General features: G+C 43.8%; 1 protein-coding gene across 5 annotated transcripts in view; it reads right to left on the bottom strand.

Moving 5' to 3' along the window:
- Window positions 1-375: 375 nt before the first annotated feature.
- Window positions 376-23,040, bottom strand: part of SYTL2 (synaptotagmin like 2) — a 99,681-nt gene continuing 77,016 nt past the window's right edge. For 3 of the 5 annotated variants that reach the window (XM_084842511.1, XM_084842510.1, XM_084842509.1), the window contains exons 9-20: window positions 21,054-21,155; window positions 19,816-19,869; window positions 18,018-18,065; window positions 15,769-15,863; window positions 13,656-13,775; window positions 11,860-12,029; window positions 9,415-9,517; window positions 7,937-8,107; window positions 6,181-6,259; window positions 4,741-4,840; window positions 3,145-3,350; window positions 386-2,239 (exon numbers count right to left, since the gene is read on the bottom strand). In XM_084842511.1, the coding sequence (XP_084698637.1) occupies window positions 2,103-2,239; window positions 3,145-3,350; window positions 4,741-4,840; window positions 6,181-6,259; window positions 7,937-8,107; window positions 9,415-9,517; window positions 11,860-12,029; window positions 13,656-13,775; window positions 15,769-15,863; window positions 18,018-18,065; window positions 19,816-19,869; window positions 21,054-21,155 (1,385 nt within the window). In that variant the 3' untranslated portion in view covers window positions 386-2,102. Of the gene's footprint in view, window positions 2,240-3,144; window positions 3,351-4,740; window positions 4,841-6,180; window positions 6,260-7,936; window positions 8,108-9,414; window positions 9,518-11,859; window positions 12,030-13,655; window positions 13,776-15,768; window positions 15,864-18,017; window positions 18,066-19,815; window positions 19,870-21,053; window positions 21,156-23,040 lie in introns of all 5 variants that reach the window. The other 2 variants (XM_084842513.1, XM_084842512.1) reach the window with 1 other exon arrangement.

Consider the following 23,040-nt stretch of genomic DNA (forward strand, 5'->3'; position numbering starts at 1 on the left):
CTAGCTGCTAATGCAGGGCAGCTGGAGCGCAGAGAAGATCCCCTCTGTGCTCCTCCTGCCATACATTAGGTAGGCAGTCACCTCTGGGTTCAGAGGCAGCCACCTATCCCAATAGGATTGTGCCCTCCACTGCTTATTCCATGAAATAAAGGTCAGACCACCGATTTCTTCATGTTACGGCAGCTACGGGAAACATACACAATTCTAATAAAGGTATGCTTAAGTTTTCTCCCCTCCCCTCTTTAAAAACAGGCTCATTTGGATACTTTTGCATTGGCTGTAGATGGGATGGGTGGGACGTTTAGCTTTTATATATTATAAAGGAAAGCCCATCCAAAAAATTTAAAATAAGAAAGCAAAAGGAAAGTAAATGTAGCATGCTTATCCATTTCACAATTTAACATTTACTCATGTGAATACACATATAGTTTTAATAGACTTTTGAGTTTAAAAATATACAAATAAAGTTTTATATTGTCAACATTTGATTACATACAGCTCTTTGCATAAAAGTTCACTCCTACTTTAGGCATCGTTTCCTGCTTTATCCAACTGGTGGCAGTAGAGTACATAGAACAAAATTTGACACACACTCAAATAGCCAGCAGCACATTTTGGAAGTAATGAGGAAGGAAGAATTCTTTTTTTTAAAAAAGCCTGGTTTTTAGTTTTACCAATAATAAAAAGCATGTTTAGTTTTAAAAGGTAAAGATGAATGAGCCATGCTTGAACCAAGTCAATGTGGTCTTAATTTGGGGGGCAAGCGGGGCCGGGGAATCTGATTTCAAGGTTAATAAGTTGAAAAGATCTTTAAAAAACATGTATTTAGAGTGCTGCAGTACAGATTACTCATGCAAAGAGAAGAGTACTCAAGACTAGGAGTAGACTTTGCAGCAGAGGTAGGGCTGCCCTGAAAAAAAAGCAGTTCTGTGCTACCACCACCTCTCTTCTCTGTAATGTTTAGTGTAGCCTTCCGCAACCTTGCACCCTCCAGATGTGTCGGACTGCAACACCAGCATGGCTGAACTGAGAGGGAAGCAACCCTCAAATAACCCAACAAGAATGCATGGGTTATTTGAGGGTTGTTTCCTCCTCAAAACAAGCCATGCCACCCAGACTCAGATGACATGACAAGCTGCGCCCAGGCAGGTAATTGGGCGAATGGCCACTGATTTAAATAAGCCACCATGGCTTGTTTTGATCCATATTCAGTGGTTGAGTGTGGGTTGTTCGTTGAACAGTGGGTTAGCGTGTTGTCTGAACCCAGGGTGGCTTGTTAACTATGCACTATGGCTTACTAACCACCCTGAACAACCCAACGACCATGGGTTCTCAAGGCGGCTTGTTTGAGAAAAACAAGCCACACTGCATGGTTAACAAGCCACCCTGTTCAAAATGTCCAGGGTTCAGACAACATGCTAGCCCATGGTTCAACAAACAAACCACACTCAACCACTGAGTCTGGGTTAGCTTGTTGGGCGAACCCAGTCAATGTGTACTGATATCATGCTGTGAGTTTTCCCTACCCATCACAAGCAGCAGTCAATGAAGTGGAGCAATGGTGGAGAAATTTTTACAGATTTGCAACTGCTATGGATTTTCCCAATTTGAACATTAAAGGTCTTTTTAAGATGATGGGATACACATGAATTAGATTCTGCACAATCATGAAGACAAAATAACATCGCATTGCCAGGTGCATTCAGCATTGACTTTGGGAATTGAGGAGCAGTGGCAGAGTAAAGTGTGTTGACATTTAGCTTATTTAGTGAAATCATTAACCTTTTTCATGCATTATTGAAGGTGGCCATACAAGATAACTGTACATAATATTTTAAATACACTTTATGTTTTTAATTAAACTTTAATAAAGCTTAAAGAACTTAAACACAGTACCTGTGGGCAGGCAGATGTTAAATGTGCATTATCAAGGCGGCATTTAGCAAAACAGTATGAAATTGTATTGCAGATACAGATGTCCTCTGCTGAATTTACACATGAATGTTGCCCCCTTAGTTCATGTATGCATCTTTGCCTGGCTCTTCTCTCCACTCAGGCTCCAGCAAGCCATACAAAATTGAAAGCAACCACAGAGAATCATCCTATTTTGCCATCATCAGCATCCTGAGTGGCAGGGTGTCTTCTACCCATGTGTTTGGAGAGTCGATCATCCTCTCCCATAAGCTGGTTTCATCTAATGTAGAGTCCATCCAGTCTACTGGAGTACCATAGCTTTTACCTAAGGAAGTGTTTAAAGAAATGAAATCAGTAGTGCCTGTTATCTATCATTTACATGGCAGTAAATGCAAATCTTGAAGATGAAGTTCAAATATTTTGGCCACCAAATGCGAAGAGAAAAGTCACTAGAAAAGACCCTGATGCTGGGAAGACTGAAGGCAAAAGGAGAAGGGGACGGCAGAGGATGAGATGGCTAGATAGCATCACCGATGCAATGAATATGAACTTGAGCACACTCCGGGAGAGAGCGGAGGACAGGAAGGCCTGGCATGCTGTGGTCCATGGGGTCACGAAGAGTCGGACATGACTTAACGACTGAACAACAACAACTGCAAATCTCCCTTAAACAAAGCACAATGCCTCTGGGTAAAATTCAATATAAGTCCTACTAAGCACAGACCCACTGAAATGAATGGTACTTAAGGTAGTCCTGAACAACTTAAGTTCCATTACTTTCAATGGGTTCTACTCTAAGCAGAACTTATGCTGGATTTTACGCTCTGGATGCAAGCCTAAACACTGCCACAGAATGATCTTCAGTTTACATTACTGCCACATCCTGCTTTCAGTTGTATTTATTCTGCTCCATTATTTATGTAGGTAAAGTTTAAACTGGCAATCCTGGAGATTTTTGCTGCTTCCTCCAGTAGGAGCATCCCATGAGCAGAACTCCACTCAGTCTGGATCCAACCCTATGCCAATTTACAAAAAGGCTACTCAGTGAAGAAGGGTTGCACCAGAATCAGATACAGGACAGGTGGAGCTAAGAATTGGACACGGTGTTTTAAAACTATTATTTAAGAGCACTTGTTTTAAATCCACTGGGTCTTCCTGATTCTTTTTGAAATAAATATCCATTTACATACGACTTGGATGGGGGGACAACTTCCACTCAGCTGCAAGTACCTGTTCCAAGTCCTATCCTGAGGCCTCCCAGGAAGTGATTGGCTAGCTTGTTGTGGTCCCAGACAGTGAGTTCTATGCAAGCTTCTTTCAAATCTTCAGGCCTGAAGCCATCATAGACCATTGTATGGTTGAAGACTGGGTTGGTTGTCTTTGCCACAGCTCTCGTTTTCTGACGGCTTTTTCTACTTGTATCTGGAAGAATGGTGCTTCAGACAAAGGGGGGGGGAATTACACTGACAGTACACTTAGACTTTAAGGCTTGCATTGGTACAATATGAGGTTTATAAAGCCATTGCCCCACTGATAATCTTGAGTCGTGTTTGGTGGCAGTTAGGTGCTGTTTCTGTATCCAAGAAGGCTTGGATAGAAGAGGCGGGGGGACTAAAATGCTCCTGTGAAGCTCTCTATACCAGGGTCGGGAACCTCAGTCCCGGGGGTTAAATCCAGCCCTCCTGGGGGCCAAATTTGTCCTTCCGGGGTTCTCCAGCTGGCTACACCACTTTTCTCCAACCACCAATCATCTGGTGGTTTCTCAGTTTTTGTGCAGTTTTCCCCCCTGTTCTAAGAGGCTGAAATGCCTTTTGTAAGGCTTAGGTACTGTCAGCAAGAACTTTAAACTACAGCATGCTGGAATGTTTTGTGTTGCTGGCCCCACTCCTTTGACCTTCAGCCCCACCCACCACTGGAATGCAGCTTCTCCAGAACTGAATGTGGGCTGAAAGGGGTTCCCCAGCCCTGCTCTATGCAATGCACTTTCCCACCCCTTTTAAGGTCTCCTCTTTCCAACAGCTGCTTTAAAACCTATTGTGAGGAGGAGTTACAGAAACAATTTCCTACTTTCCCAGCTGCCACCAATCACAACCTGTCCCCCATTTTTTACTCAGTGTTAAAGTACTGCTTTTAAAATGTCACCGTTTTGCTACAGCATCTAATTCTCAGCAAACAGAATGCCAGCACAGCATCTCACTTTTCCTCACCCGCTGGCTGACCAGTCACTGTTGCTGCCTTTCCCCCTTGCTGGGGAATGAAACCCCCAGCAGACAGTTGCACAAGGCAGAAGTGGAGTTGCATTGCTTTGTCTTGAGTCCTCAGCTGTGGTCGCTCTCTTCCCCAGAAACAGGAGGTGGCTGCAGCAGTAACGAGGGGCAAGCACGCCAGGAAAGTGCTCCCCAGTCAAGGGCCTGGGATGCAGCAGCACCAGCCTCCTCTTCCATCTCAGCCAGCTGCACGGTGCTTCATTCCTCAATAGGACGAGGAAGTGGTGATAGCAATAATCAGCCAGTGAGGGAAAGCAAAATGATATACTAGTGCTCAATTCACTGGTATGCTAACCCCATATGTAAGAAGAGGCTCACAGTGCTGTGAATGTGCTTGACGTCTTGCTTTTGTATTTCATCTATATGTTCCTACAGTGATTTCTCAACTGCGCCAGCTCAACCTCTCAAGAGAGAAGCTATGATGTCATGACTGAAGTTGCCACACATATGTGGGGGACAAATCACATAAAGAGCTTCCAATTATTTCCGTCCATCTCTGTTCCGAGAGACAGCCATATTGCCAAATTAAGCCTTAGTTCTGACAAATCAATGATCTTACCACTTGACAAAGGAGTTGAGTTTATTGCCCCTGAGGATTGGGAGGTCGTTGCATTCCTTCACCCAAATATGGACTTCTCCAGTGGCTGGAGTCTTCTTACCTTTGAAACAGACCCCCCGCTCCAATCAATCAGAAGCATATTTTTGTTCCTTCTTTTACAACACACACACACACACACACACCCGTATTAGAAAGAGGGCGGACATGCAAACCCAATACATATTTGGATCACAATAGGGATGAGGTACTTCTTTAGAGCCTTGTCCTCCTAAGCATCCTCCCTCCCCCAATTCCACCCCCCAAAAGCAAACTTCACCTGCTTTGTGCAACATCCTTCCCCCTAAAAAGCGTACCAAAAATTACTTAATTTGTAACCTTGGGAGGACAAAAAAGGGGAAAGATGGGCCTTGACTGTCTCTAGTACCACAAACAAGGTAAAGTCTAAAGATTGCGCCACTGACTGGGGAGAGTGATGTCAGAAATACAGAACAGCACATGCCAAGAAGTGAAAACATCCCAGACAAAAAGGCGATAAAGTAGCACATGGCAGTTTTCATGCCAACAACACATCTTCAGGGAGTGAGGGCTGTCAATTAGCAGACAGGAGACAGCCCAGGATTCTCTGATTCTGGTGTGTTTAACGGCCAGGGTTCCATCTTCAAAGATTGTATTCACACCTAACACTGAAAGGCTTACAGTAAAACTTAAGGTGGTGGTGTGCTTTCTTACATCAGGTGCCTCCATCTTGATGTTGGTCCTGCATTGTAAGTTAATTGTTCAGTCAGTGAACAAAAGATTAACTGCAGCAGGCAAGCAGGCAGTCAGGAGTAGAACCTCCTAGCAAGCAAGCAAAACAGTATTCACGATCCAATACTGTACAACACCTGCAGCTTCTGGGAGTCTCTCTTTAGGAATAAAAAAGGCATTGTCCCTCTGAAGTTCATAGCCAGATGAACTTATGGGCAGTTCAGACACAACCTTGTTTTAGCATTAGAAGCACAACCAGCCTTAGGCTGACTTACACTCTCCCATCCTCACCTTGCACTTGAACATTAGAGGCTTCTGTTCCAGATTTGCAACAAACCACATTTTGTACTATTTTGTCTGAATCTGGAATGCTGTAATTTCCCTCCAAACCACAACGGGAAGCCGTGGTTTTGTCCTGACTGGTTTGCAAGCTCTAATTTCTCAGGATTGGATGACATGGTACAAACTATGGTTTGCCACAAACCAGGAATGGAAGCGTCTTGTCTCCATATGAAAGGGAAGAAATGACTGAGTGAGCATGTGAGTTCAACTCTGCCTGCACATGTAAGCAAAAAGGCTAAGCCATGTCCCTTCATCTTTAGACATTCCAGGTTTATTCTCGGGAGGAGACTGAAGTTGGGAGCAAAACACCCCATGAAGCAAATCTGAGATGTGTGTAAAAGGAATACTTACCCCCTGCAGGCTGTGGGATGTATTGGAGTGCTATCTTTATCTCCCCTCGGTTCTCTAGGTCAAGAGCAGCTAGCGGAGTCTGACCGTTTATGAAAAAACAAAAAATAACCACTGATGGTGGAGTCTTCTGTATACAACTGCGCCCATTTTTGCAGCATCTCTTATTTATGTATTTTCTCAAACAGCATGCCAGAAACGGTTTCAAATTAGGCTTATCGTGACTAAGGAAATTTCAAACTCAATCAGCTAAAAGTCTTACCACTACAGCACAATCCCATGCATGTCTACTCAGAAGTAAGTCCCATTGGGTCCAATGGGGTTTACTCCCAGGTAATTCCATACAGGATTGCAGACTTGATCTACTAAATTTGCATCAATTTGCACATAAATTAAATCATAATTTTGAGTGGGGAAAATAAACATCTCTGGGCCACTTCACATGACACAGGGATGGTTAATAAGCCACAGTGGCTTATTAACCATCCCTGTGCATGCCATCCCTAACTAACCTCACCAGGCATGGCTTGTACGTGCAAACCCTGTGAGGGTGGGCAGGTGGGTGGTTAACAAACTACCCAGACCCCATGCTGTGTTGTAGGTTGCTGGGTGGTTTGTTAACCATCCCAGCCACCCACCCTCACCGCGTTCACACGTAACAACCAGCTGCGCCCAGTGAGGGTAATTAGGGAAATCAGCTGACATATGATGCGCAAGGGTGGTTAATAAACCAACATGGCATGCGCAGGGGTGGTTAACAAGCCACCATGGCTTATTAACCACCCTCATGTTGTACAAACTGGGTCAGTGTTTTGAAGTCAGCCTTACCCAACCTGGCGCTCTCCAGCTATGTTGAATTACAATTCCCATAATCCCTGAGCAGCATGCTGGCTGGGGATGCTGTGAGTTGAAGTCCAACACAGCTGCAGGGCACCAGGTTGGGGAAGGCTGTTCTAAGCAACATACCATGTGTCACAGCAAGTTCCACCTCTGTGAAAACTTCTAAGAATTTTTAACTACTATATTATTACGCTTAAATCTGATGCCTGATGAAAACTCAAGTCATCTTTTAAAATCAAAACATTTTAAATCAATCAGTGACATGCTGCAGTGCCAGTTTACTTCTTGACTGAGAAGTAGAAATTCTCCACACTGGGCAATGTTATTAATTTCACTTTTAACAGCAATCTGGTGTATGAAATGGCTTGGAGCCAGGTTATCTGAAGGAACTCCTCCTCCCATACATGCCTGCCTGGACCCTAAGATCATCCTCAGCAGTCCTTCTCCATAAGCCCCTGCCAAAGGAAGTGAGGCAGGTGGCTACCAGGAAAAGGGCCTTTTCTGCTGTGGCAACCCAACTGTGGAATGAGCTCCCTAGAGAGGTTCGCCTGGCACCTACTTTGTACTCCTTCCAGCGCCAGGTGAAGATCTTTTTATTGTCTCAGTATTTCAGCATTTTGGCTTCCCAGTCTTTTAGCTTTGGTGTTTTAAATCTGTATTTTCAATCTCTGCATTACTGCTAGGTTTTATTCTGGTTGTACTGTTATATGTGGTTTTAAGCTTTATATTGTTTCATGCTGTGCTTGGAGGTTTTAATTTTTGTGAACTGCCCAGAGAGCTTCGGCTATTGGGCATTACAGAAATGAAATGAAAGAAATAAAGAAAATGAAATTTATTGCTCACACTCCTTTAGGAAGTCGGAACATTGAGGGGCTTGGTGGGGAAGAAGAGTGTCTGGCACAAAGACTCATGAACTCACTCGTGGTTTAAGTGGGTACCAGTTCATCTGTTTCTTCTGCCTGTCATTCCAGTCCCAGTCGCCCAGGTCAAGCTCCACTTCACCCAAGAAACTATTGCGCCCAAAAGTGTCGTTGTGCCAAACGGAGATATTCAACCTCTGGGATGCCAAGAGGGCCTTGTCAACTTTATACTGCAAATAAGACAAATTGATGCTTAAGGACATTGACCTGGTTTGCATGTCACGACATCCCACCTTTGGCTTCATTTACCTCCAGGGGCTGTTGCGTTGTGCCGGGCACCCACGGGCACCATTTTAGCATGGCGCCCGCTGGTACCCGGCCTGCCGTCATTTGTCATGTCGTGCAAACCCAGGTGAGACAGGTTGCTTGCGGGTTAGACAACCCTCAAATAACCCTAAAACAAGCCATGGGTTATCTGAAGGTCGTCTAAATGTCAAACAAGCCCTGCCGCCTGGGTTTGCACAACACAAGCCACAGCAACTGCCAGCTGGGGCCTGCATGTGCCCCAGCACCTCGAGAGTTTATTAACCCATGGCGGCTTGTCGTGACATGCAAACGGGCCCATTATCTACAGTACGAAATTTAAAATCTAGTTTAACTTAAATTTTAAGTGTCAGCGCTTCTCCACAGGAATCTTGAGCACCGTAGTTCAAGGGATCTGTTCCAGGCAGCTCCAATAAAGGAGGATTGGATTTGCTTCATCAGCACATTGTATTAAAAAAAAAACCACACACTTCTTGTTGCCCCCTCCCAAAAAACACTGGATCCAAAGGTTTCCTCCTTCTGTTGGAGAAAGGGAAGCTTTGGAGGCAATCCACAGAACAGAATCTTCCTTTTCTTTTTGCTAAGGCAAGGTACCAAAGAGATCTGGAGTTTTCCTACTCTACAATATGTGGTGCATTTATTCTACTAGCATGAATTACAATTTAGATGGCTTTAAAAGGGGCTTATACAAATTCCTGAAGGGAAAGGCTATCCATGCCTACTTGTCCTGATGGCTATATGCTACCTCCCATATCAGAGGCAGTATGCCTATGTACACCAGTTGCTGGGGAACAGAGGCAAGAGGATGCTGTTGCACTCATGTCCTGCTTGTGGGTTTCCCATGGATAGCTGCTTGGCCACTATGTGAACTAGATCTGATCCACCACACTTTTCTTACGTTCTTAAGTGGGACCTGCAACAAAATGTTGTGGAGCGCTGCTGTTCAGGATTCCAGCCACTCCTCTCCATTCATCCTCATTCCTCCCCCCGGCCCACTACTCCACCCGACAGTCAGCCAACATTCTGCAGCCACTGAGCACACTCAGTCCTCACTAGGCTGGTTTGTGGGGTTTTGTCCCCTAAAGGTTTTTGTACTTTTGCCAATCTATGGGCTCCACTGAACCTGCTGATACCTCCCCTTGTGCGTGAATAGTGTTGTTTTGACTGGATAAGCAACAACACTCACAACCGGAACATCAATGATACAAGTTACCCGTAATATCTCATTATAGACAGGGTTCAATGTTTTTTTCTTCACAGATGTCTTTCTTTTGCCAAGCTTGTACTTTTCTGGTAGCAGGTAACTCTTCACATACCTAAAAAAGTTTTAAGAATCAGTCTGGTAAGATAATATTTGAATGCAGATGCTGATTTTCAACGGAGTTAAAAAGCAAAATAACAGCCTTTGGCTGTAGACCTCTTGTCTTAAAATTGAATAGGTCAGTCTTATATAAGACATTTCAAAATGGAATCTATCATCAACCCAATCAACTCAAGTCACAAGCTTCTTTACAGGTTTCTTCCCAAGACTGAAAGGCCAGAGATAGAATGCTCACTCACATGGGGAAGACTTCATTAGTAATTGTTCCACACAAATTCATTTCAGCCCTGTTTGGTTTGGCCTATTTATTACTTTTGTATCCTGCTTTTCCTCCTTGGTGCTCAAGGTTCGTTACATACTCCCAGTGGAGGCTGGTGGCTCCGATGTCAGCGGAACAGTGAATCTGCTCCAGTTTTCAGTCAGAACTAGTCAGAACTCTAAAGGAGCATCCGCACCTTCGATAGTTCCTATAGAGTTCTGACTGAAACCCAGAGCAGATCTACTGACATCAGAGCCACTGGTCTCCACTGCATGATCCTCTCCTTACAACCACTCTGTGAGATAGGTTAGGCCAAGACACAGAAATTGGTCCAATGTCAACCAGTGAGCTTCATGGCTGAGTCAGCATTTGAACCCAGGTCTTCCCAATGTTGATCTAGTACTACCCCACACTGATTCTTACATGGTTACTCCTGGGACATATGATACCCTCTCATAAGGCCCATGCCCCCTACTCTTTCATTTTAATCCTCCTAAAAAAAAAGTTTTAAAAGATAATACACCCTAGATTCCTGCCTTGAAAACTATGCTTTTTGGCTGTCCTTGGTTGCAGGACTTATGCCCCTTGCCTTCAAATGTCTTTTATTTCCCTTTTCTCGTATAAGTCAGGCAGCCTTTTTGTATTATTAGCAATACAGGTAAATAGTAGAGGTACACACACCGAGTGTCCTCCCTATGAAGCTAACTGTGGAGAGAAAAGGAGAAATTCAGCGATTATAAGTCCCATTCCCTTGTTTTGTACTGGCTTCAAACGTGCCCACACCTGGGCTGGAACTGCTCCATTTTCTGGCACAGTGAAGCTATCAACAGGGAAGTAGGCAGTGAAGGCTGGTGGCTTTGATGTCACTGGGACGATGAATCTGCTCCAGGTTTCAGTCAGAACTCTAAAGAAGCTATCCAAGGTTCTGTACCCATTTTGGTGGTAGGGTTCAGCACTTTGGATAGCTATTTTAGAGTTCTGACTAGTTCTGACAAAAACCTGGAACGGAAAAACCACCCCACTGACATCTGATCCACCAGTCTCCACTGGAAGTAGGTCTCTTGGAGTAGACTTAGAAACATTTCATTCCTCAAGGACCAAACATTCCTTGTTTCATAAGCTTCCTTGAGTGCCATCTTTTGGTAGAAAGGTGGGGTATAAATCAAATAAATAAATAAATAAAATGCAGATACAAAACCTTACATCTGGTAACCCCAAACTAACATAAAGCTTCATTTTAGCAGCTCACATTCAACTGATCATGTCACATAGATCACTGTCACCGTTTACAGTTGATTGCAAGAGCATACTATGCTACTGAGTAGTACTGGGCAATCAAGAACATAGGATGAGGAAAAGCTGAGGAAAAGGCCATCGATGGCTACTAGTCTCGATGGCTATGTGCTACCTCCAGTACCAGAGGCAGTGAGCCTATGTACACCAGTTGCTTGGTAACATGGGTGGGAGGGCGCTGTTGTGCTCATGCCCTGCTTGTGGGTTCCTGGTCAACAGCTGGTTGGCCACTGTGGGAGCAGAATGCTGGACTAGATGGACCCTTGGTCTGATCCAGCAGGGCTCATCTTATGTTCTTACCCATTGGGTCAGTCTGGACATCACTGGATCTTATCCCCCACTCACTAGGAGTCTACAGCAGGGGTGTTGAACCTCCTTCAGCCTGACAGCTAAATTTAATTTCAGAGAAGCTCTCAGAGGCTGCATTCGAGTGGTGGGCAAAGGCGAAAGGGGTGGGACAGACCGTACCAGCACATTTTAGCTTAATGCTTTTACTGCCAGTAACTAAGCCTCGGGAGAGGTATTTCAACCGTTTAAAATGCGGGGAGGGGGAGTGTGAAAAGCCAGGAATAGGCATTTGAAGGAAAGGGGGTGTGGCCAGGAGGAAGAGTCACGGCCATCTGGGGAACCCCAGAACGCTGGGCTTGGCCCACAGGCCTGAGGTTCAACACCCTTGGTGTAAAGGATTTTAGGCTGAAAGGCCCATTCGACTTTGTGTACAATACAGCAAAGCTTTTTGCAATGAAAGCCTCGGGTATCCGCCCCACCTCTCACCCTGCACTTACGGATCTGAACGTTGCTTCTTAACATCCGCGACTGCCAAGTCCTTGCCCTGGGCGATGAAAATATGGAGCTCCTTCAGCTGCTCCACATAATCAATGGCAAACTGGATATTCCCTTTCACATCCACATTGCCAAAATCTCCACTGTAGATACTCATCACACTAGTGCTCACCTGTAGACGTCACAAAGCGAAGAATAGCCGCTTTTAAAATTATTTATTGCTTGTTTACTTTTAAGGTGGGAAATAAATTTAAGTACAGGACAGAATTCCATCTGTGCACAGCTGGAGGCAGTTAAAAAAATTAAAAGTCCCTCTACAGATGTCACCAAGTGGGAGATATATGGTATATTTAAAAATGCATGCTTGTTTTCAAACAATAGGGGAAATCATTAATAACATACATGCAAAGAGTAATTTTATAGAGAGGATCCAACAGAAGCATTTTGCCTACTACTCTCTCTCTAAGATCTGCTAACAGGTTTCCCCATCTACTTTCCTGTCTGCATTCAAAGACTATTGGAAATTTGTCCTCAGACCTGTTACATTATAGTGGTAGCCTTATTATCCACCATTATGTTTAGTACTTTCAGTACTAAACAGTCAATATTTTCAGTATAGCAATTGCTCTACAGTCCTCATCTTATCTTCAAACAATGCTATGAAAGAGGTCACTACTATTACGGATTTTTTTTTAAACCTGAAGATCATAGGAGCTCACTTAAGCCTGTGCAGGAAATACATTGCTGAGATAGGATTTGAATGCTTGTCTCCAAATACAACCGCACACCTTGCCCCTTGATTATGCTGGCTGTGCAGGCATGGACTGAATGAAGCCTGGACAGAAAGATATAGGAGTTCATGAACTTTCTATGTTCACTCCTGCCTTCATAGTGCAGCGGCCTCTGCAAGTACAGCAATAGCCCTACCTATGGTTTGCAAATTCAGTCATCCTTCCACAAACCATAGTTTCCAATTCTGGTTTACTGGCCCATCAACAAGCCATGATTATTGGTTAAATTACACTAAACCACAGTTAAGCCTCCACCATCATTTGGCGCAATGTCTGCATTGAGCCATACACTAACTGGGTTTGCACAACATGCTAACCCACTCAGTGGTTGAGTGTGGGTAGCTGTTGAACCATGGGTAGTGTGTTGAACTATGGGTTAGCATATTGTCTGAACCCAGGACATTTTTGATATGGTGGCTTGTTAACCGTGCAGCATGGCTTATTTTTTCTCAAACAACAAGCCATGTTGTGAACCCATGGTTTGTTGTTGGGTTGTTCAAGGTGATTAACAAGCCACACTTCATGATTAACAAGTCACCCTACAGAAAATGTCCTGGGTTCAGACAACTCACTAACCTACAGTTCAATAAACAACCCATGGCTCAACAGCCCACACTCAACCACTGAATGTGGGTTAGCGTGTTGTATAAACAGTCCCACTCACTAGGAAGCCAGGATTGCTTGTAGCTCCCTGTCAAGAGTACTTTCCATGGAAAACTTGGGCACAGGCCTTCACAGGAGACCATAATTAGGAACAGTAGTGACAAGCACTTGGAAGGGTCCCCAAAGGTTAGGTGGAATGGGGAGAGACAAATGAGTGGTTAATTTAGATAGAAGCGTAGTACTTTTTAAAATAAGAAATCTGGGTGTTATAACTAATTAACACGCATTTGTAATGGCTTCAGGAATTACAACAGCAAACAGGAGCTCTGCTACTGATGTTGGGGTTACAGACATATGAATATTAGTAAAAGCAGTGTTGTTAACTGAAGCTTTTCTTTACATACAGAAGACAAGGACGCCAAGCCAGAAGAGCCACTAAGATTGGTTAGCGAACTGGGGCTCTTCTTGATTCTGCCAAGTGGGTAACTGCTGTCTGAGGCTGTATCGGTCTCTCTGTCATCGCTCTACAAGATATTACACAAAGAGGGAAAAAAGGTTTGCGCAGGTGTTCAAAAAGCGGCGGCGAATATTGCCATGTGGTGCAATTTCAGGGAGGAGATTTGCCGAGGCTCGCAGCTCTGGGACACAGCATCACTGGGCACAGAGTTAATGATGAAAGCCTCAAGTCGCATGCATGTTTTGCATGCAAGAATTTAGCTGTACTTTTAAGAAAAGACACAAAGCAATTAAGTAGAAAAACAGACAGTTCCGTGTTCGGTCTATATGCTGCCAACACTGCCACCGTTTCATTCTTCAAACAAATGTTTTAATTCCATTCCAGTCAACTAGAGCAGCAGCCTCAGTTTCATTTGTTAGTTCAGCAGACTAGTGACACATTTTATGCCTTGTATTTTTTGGTCCCCTTCTGGGCTCATAGAAATAAGCAAGCTGCATATCTATATCTAAATCTATCTGTCTAGAGGAATCAGTACTGCAATCTTTTTATTAAAAAACAACTGCAGTTGTTAATTATAAACCCAGTGTTTAAAATGCTTTTACATTCCATATTAACTAGGCACCAGTATATACTGAACTGGGACATATCGTCTATATGTCATGGGATGTAGGCCGTTTCCCCAAAGCATGTAAACATCCTATATTAACAAACGCCTATGTGCACACATATACAAGTATGTCCCAGCCACACAATGCGTGCACTCTTTTTTCTTTTCTTTTCCATGCTGTGGATTGACTGAGTGGCTGGGACATACTTGTATCTGAAGGTAATTACTAGGCCTAAGGTTCACTCCTGCACCATAATATACACTAGGTTTGGTTATTTCCTCAGGGTAACCAGACTGCTACAACTTGATGTAACGTGTTTCAGGGTACAGAAAGGGCAAAACCAAGTTAAATATTAGGCAGACCTACCTACCTACTAAGATCATTTCAGCAATTGGCTAAATGCCTTAAAAGGTTTTCCAGAGAAAGTATGGATCTGACTGCTTTTGTTCAGGTTTAGTTGTATTTTGCCTCTGGGCAGGATTCTCTACCCTAAGACATGTGAGGTCACTACGAACAATAACATTCAATTGCCTTGGAATATGTCCCTTACTTTCAATAGACCCCATCCACTTCATTGCCAACTTTCGCTCTGGGGTAATATTTTATATTAGCAATTATTATTTGATCAAGAGATGATTGCAAAATTGATTCGAAGTTTGATTCATTCATAGATTCAGGTTTCTGGTAAGCGGCTAATTTAAGTTGTGGTGTTTACGAAAGAACGCACTTAGGAGAAGCGGGGAGGCTTTTGTTCCAGTAATTGCAATAGTTATAAAAGCTGTTTAACACAAAACAAGAGAAAGATGCAAAAGCCAGAAGTGAAAGAATCAAGGGGGATCTGTTCTAGTTCACATTCACAACTATCATCATCTTTTCCTATCATGCGTTCTTCATTGTTCAAGGCTGAAATTATTGCCAACCCTGGTTCCTCACAGCAAAACCAGGGTGACAATAAGCAAATTGAGTAAATTCAGGGTTATCTTGAACACATGGTAAAAGCAGTCATAGGATTGCTTCACCTTGCACCTAAATCTACATTTTTCACTATGCAGCTACAATTTTAGATTGTGGGCTCATTGTCAAACCACTGTGGGCCTGGGCACATTATCTACCACATCCCTCCAAAATCTTCCTGGGTCCACTGAATCCCTATCTTGGTCAGTTTGGACATGAATAAGCCCCCAATAAGTCCAACTGCTACTTCAAGACAAGATACTCCACATTTATACCCTCCATGCCCTCACAGTTTAATCTGCATAATTCAGAACATAGTGCATCAAAGGCAGAAATCCCCAAGACTCACTTCTTCACCCCATCCCCTCTGGAACAAGTTTCAATACATTCTTACTTAGTGTCAGTCTCTACATTACAGCTTTTCTTCATGGGCATGTCAGCACTCCCTTAAAGCAAACTACTAAGATATTTAAGAAATGCAAAAAAGTAAGAACTTGCCTCATCCTGCAGAAATGCTGGGACTGATTTGCTCATCCATTTGATTTTTTCCGGATGTGAGAACTGGCTATCAGGGAAAGAAGGTGCTGTGGAAACTAAAGAGCAGCAATTCATGTTTAGAGAGCTAATTACATTCTAGTACAGGAAAAAAGTGCTTTCGAAACAAAAATACATTTACATGCATAAGAAACTTCAACATGCAAGATACACATACTATGAGCAGCAATTCATGCTACAAGGAAGCTGCAACAGAGGATGTGATAATGACTTGTTTTATGTTCTTTCCATATTTCCAGGTATCCTATCTACAAGGAACTCTCATCTCTCCCCCATGGGAAGATGTGGGCACATTTCTACTCCTGATACATGTACTGTTCAGCTTACAAAAGGCCCCCCAACACACGTTAACCAGAGCGCAGAAAAAGGATGCAAAAGTCTACAGCTATTGACTGGGTTCTCATGACATGACAACCTACAGTGGGTATCCAGCCATGGTTGGTTGTCGTGTTGTCCAAACGTGGAGTGTTTTCTGCGGGGTGGCTTATTTTTCAGGAACCAGCAATGCTGAGAACCCATGGCTTGTTGTAGGGTTATTTTTACCCACAAATGGTCGTTGTGTTGTGCAAACCCAGGAGATTGATTCTATCGTGGGTTGCAGCAATCGGCTACTGAGGTACTCCGCGAGAGCAGCAAAGAAGCCCATGCCACTGCTTTTTGTGATCTTGCCAGTGACTGTCTTTCCAACGTGCCAAAATGCACTTTGGAAGGTCCATCACTCGTTCCCAGCATTTTTTTCGGTGCCTCAAAAATGCGCAATTGGAGCCATAATTTTTTTGTTATTATTTCTGTTGGTGTTTCATAAGTGTGCACTTACAGCTGTCCGATATGTGTAGTCTTGCCTGGTCAATTTCCTTGTCTATTTCAGCTGTGAATGGGAGCCAGGAAGGGGAGTAGGTAACATACAAGGAACTGACTTGTCAACTGACTTGCATATCGGCTAATTTGCATACAGTTGTGAAGTACCAGGGGAGAAATAATACTATGGCGAAGGAGGGACCCAGTAGTGCAATTCAGAAGCACTGAAAATGGGGAAGGGGAGGCAAAGAGGTGCACCAAAAGGGGGGGACAGTATCTCTCCCTTGACAACATGATCCTCTCATTTTTAAGTGGTGGACTGACACTTTTCAATATCCTCCACCTTTTCAATGATTCCCCAAGTCTCCAGCTAGTCCAGAACAGGGGAGATATTAACTCCCCCCCCCCCTTTTCACAGCTCCTTTTCGGAGCACTTACTGCTGCAGTTACTGCAGTTCCCTGACAGTTTTTTTTTAAAGCCTCATTATTGAGGAGTTTGAATCCAGTCTCCTTCATCCAGGATCAACACACGTGTCCACTATACCACACTGGCTCCCCAGACATTTGATTCCAGATAATGCATTTCAAGTATCAATTCTTGGAAATCTATAAAGATGGATTCTCAATACAGAGTTAAATTCAGTTACAGTGCTAGTGTATTATTTATTCAGTGCCTAAAATAGCTACTGTCCCCCACACCCCAACAAAATAATAATACATGTTTATAATCCATGCTCACAGGCTTGCATTCCAACCCTCCCCCCAACAATTAACACAATAAAGAATGGAAAGAGAGAAGTGCTTTTCCCATAGAAGTGGATGTCTGCCATTGTCTCCTGGAGAGGGGGCAAAAAGCCTGCACCAGTACAAATCTGCAGTGGAGGCAAAGCTTGCAACTGACACCAATTGAACCAGCCCAGTGTCCACTGAGAGGGATACCCATGTGCCTTTGTGAAAAGAAATGGAGGCCCCAGAATTTCTTCCCCACCTGGGGTCCTAGCAATATACAGGGCCTCCTTCTGCTCCCAACTCCCATCAAAACAACCAAGTATTTTGCTACTATAAAGTGTCTTTCCTGCACTGGCACGCCGGTCATGCTTTGTACCAACATCAATGTTAATATTGCAAGAACCCTAGAGGTAGTTCTAAAATGTTTCATATGTGTGGTTGGTTCCTATTCCACAGCAAGTCAGAAAATCATGACTTTGGTTACAAACGGCAAATGGAATCACAGCTCACATTTAACAGACATGAGCTTTCAGCAATGCAGTTGCTTTATGAGATACAAACAGTTAATATAACAAGGACAGACTCCAGATATATCACTGGTTAGTCAAGGTGTGAAGCCACAAAACATTTTAGCCACTATAGGCAGGAAGGGGCTTATTACTCACTTCCTGGAGCATTCTCATTTGTCTCAACTGGCTGATCTCCTTTCTGGTCTAGTCAAAATGCAACATTAAAGAACACACAGTCACACTCAACAGTGCAGATATTGGGTGTGCTATAATTGCAGATGAACCAGATACTTTGCATGTGACGTTCCAGGTACTTCTCCCTGCCCTCACTTCAGAATCTTTGCATTCTGCGTTTCCAATCAACTGTAATCTTTTTATATTACATCAATTTGTCATGACAAAGCCCTATGAAGAGAGACTGCAAGAACTGGACATGTTTAGCCTTGAGAAGAGAAGACTGAGGGGAGATAAGATAGCACTCTTCAAGTACTTGAAAGGTTGCCACAGAGAGGAAGGCCAGGATCTCTTCTCGATCATCCCAGAATGCAGGACATGGAATAATGGGCTCAAGTTACAGGAAGCCAGATTCCAGCTGAACATCAGGAGAAACTTCCTGACCATTAGAGCAGGGGTCCCCAACTGGGCTGTACAGCAGGAGGTGAGTGTAGGGGTGTGCGAAACCCCCTTACCTTGGGTCCGCGGGGGGGGGAGGTGATCCATCCCTCCCCCTCGGAATCTTCCTCAGCCCCAGCCGGCTCCATGGCGAGTCCGCGGAGCTGCCAGCCGGCTCTGGCTGCTGGTGGACTTCCGGCTGCTGGGACACAAATGGCATCCGCGTAGTGGATGCCATTTGCATCCCTCCTCTTTGCAGTAATAGGCTATGTAAATCTTTATGTGGCCTATTACTGCAAAGATCACGGACGCAAATGGACCCCCCCAGTCCATGGAATTGTCTTCCACGAAACCAGTCCCTGATGCCAAAAAGATTGGGGACCGCTGCATTAGAGCAATACGACAATGGAACCAATTACCTAGGGAGGTGGTGGGCTCTCCCACACCAGAGGCATTCAAGATGAGGCTGGACAGCAAACTGTCAGGGATGCTCTGACTTGGATTCCTGCACTGAGCAGGGGGTTGGACTCGACGGTCTTGTAGGCCTCTTCCAACCCTACTATTCTATGATTCTATGATTTCAGAGGAGGACTAAAGGTAAGACAGACTGCCAAGTGCTAAGGTGGAGAAAAAACAGTGAAAAGAGGGAAACTGCAGGGCCTAGTTCCTGTTAAGATTGGCATGACTTTTGAGAATGAACCAAACCCAATTTTTGGTGGATGGCCCAAGTTAAGTTTCCAAGCTGGATAAGGGATACATCATTATGGTCAGCCCAACAGTGCTTATTCCAGCTAAGAAGTTGGCTCACTTGTAATGCAGCAGCTAGCTCCTCATTGTTCCACAGTAGCCAGTGATGAAAGAATGGCTACTGAGAACTTACTGCATGTCTATCAAACAAGCCCATAACAGAGTTGGCATGCTGGTCAATTAATCAAGGTTAAATATTCCATAAAGCTGAGAATGTTGCTATGTAGGTGGAGTCCATTTTAAATTTCATTATGGTATCATTTGTTATTTTAGCTAAGGCAGATGTAATTTTTGGCACACATTTATGCATACTTTAAGTCCTACTGAAATCAGCTGGGTTCAAGCATGGGTGACTTGTGCTAGACTGCAACTGATATTGTTCACAGGCAGTCTTTCGACATAGCACCATACCATTAACACAGATGAACATTATCCAAAGGTCTAAGTCATGCAATATGCAATATTCAACTATCTAAAAATCTAGTGATAAGCTATCATAGAAATTGGACAGAAAAGTCTCTTGCTGCTGAGAAACACTACTAAACACTACTAAAGCAGAAGGTTACATTCATGCAGCCACAAAAAAAATAGTTACCATCTTCAGCACTAAGCATTAAGTCATCCTTTGGAAGGTTTATTTTTCCTTTATCTGTGCAAGGGGGGAAATAGTGACACAGTTAGATATTTCATCTGTCCAGAGGTCACTGTGGGATCTCAACAGAAGCCTCCAGTGGTAGAAGAGAAGCAAGAAGAAAATTGGGAGCAAAGCCAAGGTCAAATGCCCAGAAGATGCCTTCTTATGAAACATTCTAATGTAAGGAAAAGTATCCTAAAAAAAAAAGAAAAGAAGAAGCAGCAATCCCATAATTTCTAGTCCTGTCTATCTGGCAGGCTATCAGAGATATTAGATGCAAGCAACAGCAGGTTATAAAAGGCCAAAGGTGTCATTAAGAAGAACCATTCTCGTAAGACATTTGACAGGATAGGACAAGCATCTTCTAAAATCCAGAATGGTACTTTGAAGCAATGAGATGAAGTTGCATTTAGCAGATGTACCCAACTCACCCATGGCTGGAGACAGACCATAGTTTGAGAATGTTGAAAGTGGGTCAAGAGAGTGATCATTTCTCAAAGGATACTCACACATATATGCACACTTTTATTTTGTCCCAGTGCAGCCTCTGGTCAAACAGATTTTGATTTCAAAAGCTTGCCTAAACCTGTTCGCCAGAGGAAGAAATAGGACTAGCATATGTGAACAGAGGTCCATCTTCCAAACCACCTTCAACACCTGGGAATGGGGGGATAACTATGGTCTGCCTCCAACTACTGATACCTAGCAAGACCCACTGCAGGGGATGCATCGTGCCTACAGCCTCTCCCCCTGGACTTTTCTATTTTCCTCTGAAATCAACATTACTACAGGCCAATTAAGCCATTCCATTACAAAGGCACTATTGACACACCAACAGATTCGCTGAGAACAAAAACAACATAGAGGTAATGAAGCCTGGCATACCAGGGACATGGCTCTGGGCTTGCAAGCTGTTACAGGATTGCTAGAAGCAGCTGGTGAGTCAAGAGCAACCCCAGAATCCTCTGCAACACTGGAAGTTACTCGAATAGCCCCAAACCCCACATATGCCTTTATATGGTTCCTTCAAACCCTAAATATGCAACCGTTAGATACATTTTTTAAAAAGTTGTTTTGGATGCTTAATCCTTCTAAAGGCAATGTTAAACTATTTCTTGACAAATGATGGGCAGATGGGAAAAGCGTTTTAAGAAGAGGCTTCAGGGACATGGAAGATGTCAGGCAAACGTTTTGCTCACTTGATGTGGCTGATGGTATGTCCTCTAGACTTTTGGAAGGAATTTGCCTATTTGAACTCCTTTTCAAAGCCTCCAAAACAGGGTTTATATCTTCTTCCGAACCTGTTTCAAGACAAAACACATGAGCACTGCACAACGCATATGTCTCAAGCAAGCATCGCCTAAATTTAAAAAAATGTATGGGGGGGGGAATACCACTACCAAAATGTTACAAGAAACATGGGGCTGCTGCCAAAACTGATGGTGTCACATCAAATCTCCTCCCATAACGTTCCTCCATAACATAATACAACTTGTACCTTGTCCTGATGCCATGTACTGTACATAAAATCGTATAATAGTAGGGTTGGAAGAGGCCTACAAGACCATCGAGTCCAACCCCCTGCTCAATGCAGGAATCCAAGTCACAGCATCCCCGACAAATGGCTGTCCAGCCTCACCTTGAATGCCTCCAGTGTGAGAGAGCCCACTACGTCCCTAGGTAATTGGTTCCATTGTCATATTGCTCTAACAGTCAGGATGTTTTTCCTGATGTTCAGCCAGAATCTGACTTCCTGTAACTTGAGCCCATCATTCCGTGTCCTGCATTCTGGGATGATTGATAAGAGATCCTGGCCTTCCTCTCTGTGACAACCTTTCAAGTACTTGAAGAGCGCTACCATATCTCCCCTCAGTCTTCTCTTTTCAAGGCTAAACATGCCCAGTTCTTTCAGTCTCTCTTCATAGGGCTTTGTTTCCAGTCCTCTGATCATCTTTGTTGCCCTCCTCTGAACCCTCTCCAGCTTGTCTACATCCTTCTTAAAGTGCGGTGCCCAGAACTGGACACAGTACTCCAGATGAGGCCTAACCAGTGCTGAGTAGAGGGGAACTAGTACTTCCTGGGATTTGGAAGCGATGCTTCTATGAATGCAGCCCAAAATACATTTTCTTGCCCAACATCACTGGAGAACCACACAGCATAATGACATCAGGTCATGGCATAACATGCACTAGATGTTATGGTTGGGCTAACTCAACAGTGGGCTGCTATTTTTGGTGGCAATCCCGTGTTTCTTATAATATGCAGTTCCACCCTTGTAATATGGTTTCGTCGTTTCTCAAACAAAAAACCAAAACAATACAGCTCTCAGGAGCTGGAAAGCCTGGATCTTAATGTACAGAATATTTTAAATGTAATCCCTTTACACTTGAACTCATAACTAAATATATTGGTCAGTATTTGGGGAGCGGGGGAATTCTATGCATGTGTGTGGAGAACCATGCCCCCAGCTGGAGCATCATTTGGTGCTTTTCACTACAGCAGTTCTTATTGCTGGAACAGACGTCATTTTTCAGTTTAATAAACAGTTTTGAGATCATGGTGGTCAGATCTACTACAGAAGAAAGTCCCAATGATGCTATCTATTCTTGCCTGCAGATGGATATCACTTCAGTGGGTTCTGGCCCATTTGTGGAGGAAGTGGGTGGGGAGAACCTGACTCACTAATTCAAGCTTGATGAACAGTTTCCCCATAATCTCTTTGATGGGTTGGTTTTGGGGGGGTCTCTTTTTTTTGCACAACAGTGATTACCAAATTGTGTGTCATGAGAGGGGCTAAAACGTGCCTTGAAAAATAACCACTTAACCACTATGTTAAGATGCATCACCACTTTATGCCCCTTGAAGTGAACGGCCCTGTCTGGTATTGATCCCCTCTCTCTGCTATCATATGGGCAGAAAAGTTATCTTGTGGGAGGAAGTAAGTATGCCTAGATCCCCTAACACAACCCATACTAGAACTGACAGAATTTAGGGAATTCCTAAAGCATCACTGTTGCCCAGAGTTCCAAATGACTGGACAACATAAGAGCTTAAGAAGAGCCCTGCTGGATCAGACCAAAGGCCTATGAAGTCCAGCATTCTGTTCCCAAAGTGGCCAACCAGATGCCCTAAAGGAAGCCCAAAAGCAGGACACGAGCACAACAGCACCCTCCCACCCATGTTCCC

The sequence above is a fragment of the Heloderma suspectum genome, chromosome 3 (genome assembly GCF_057233095.1).
Source record: "Heloderma suspectum isolate Gila_16-S chromosome 3, 16-S_ref, whole genome shotgun sequence".
In the NCBI taxonomy this organism is placed as follows: domain Eukaryota; kingdom Metazoa; phylum Chordata; class Lepidosauria; order Squamata; family Helodermatidae; genus Heloderma; species Heloderma suspectum.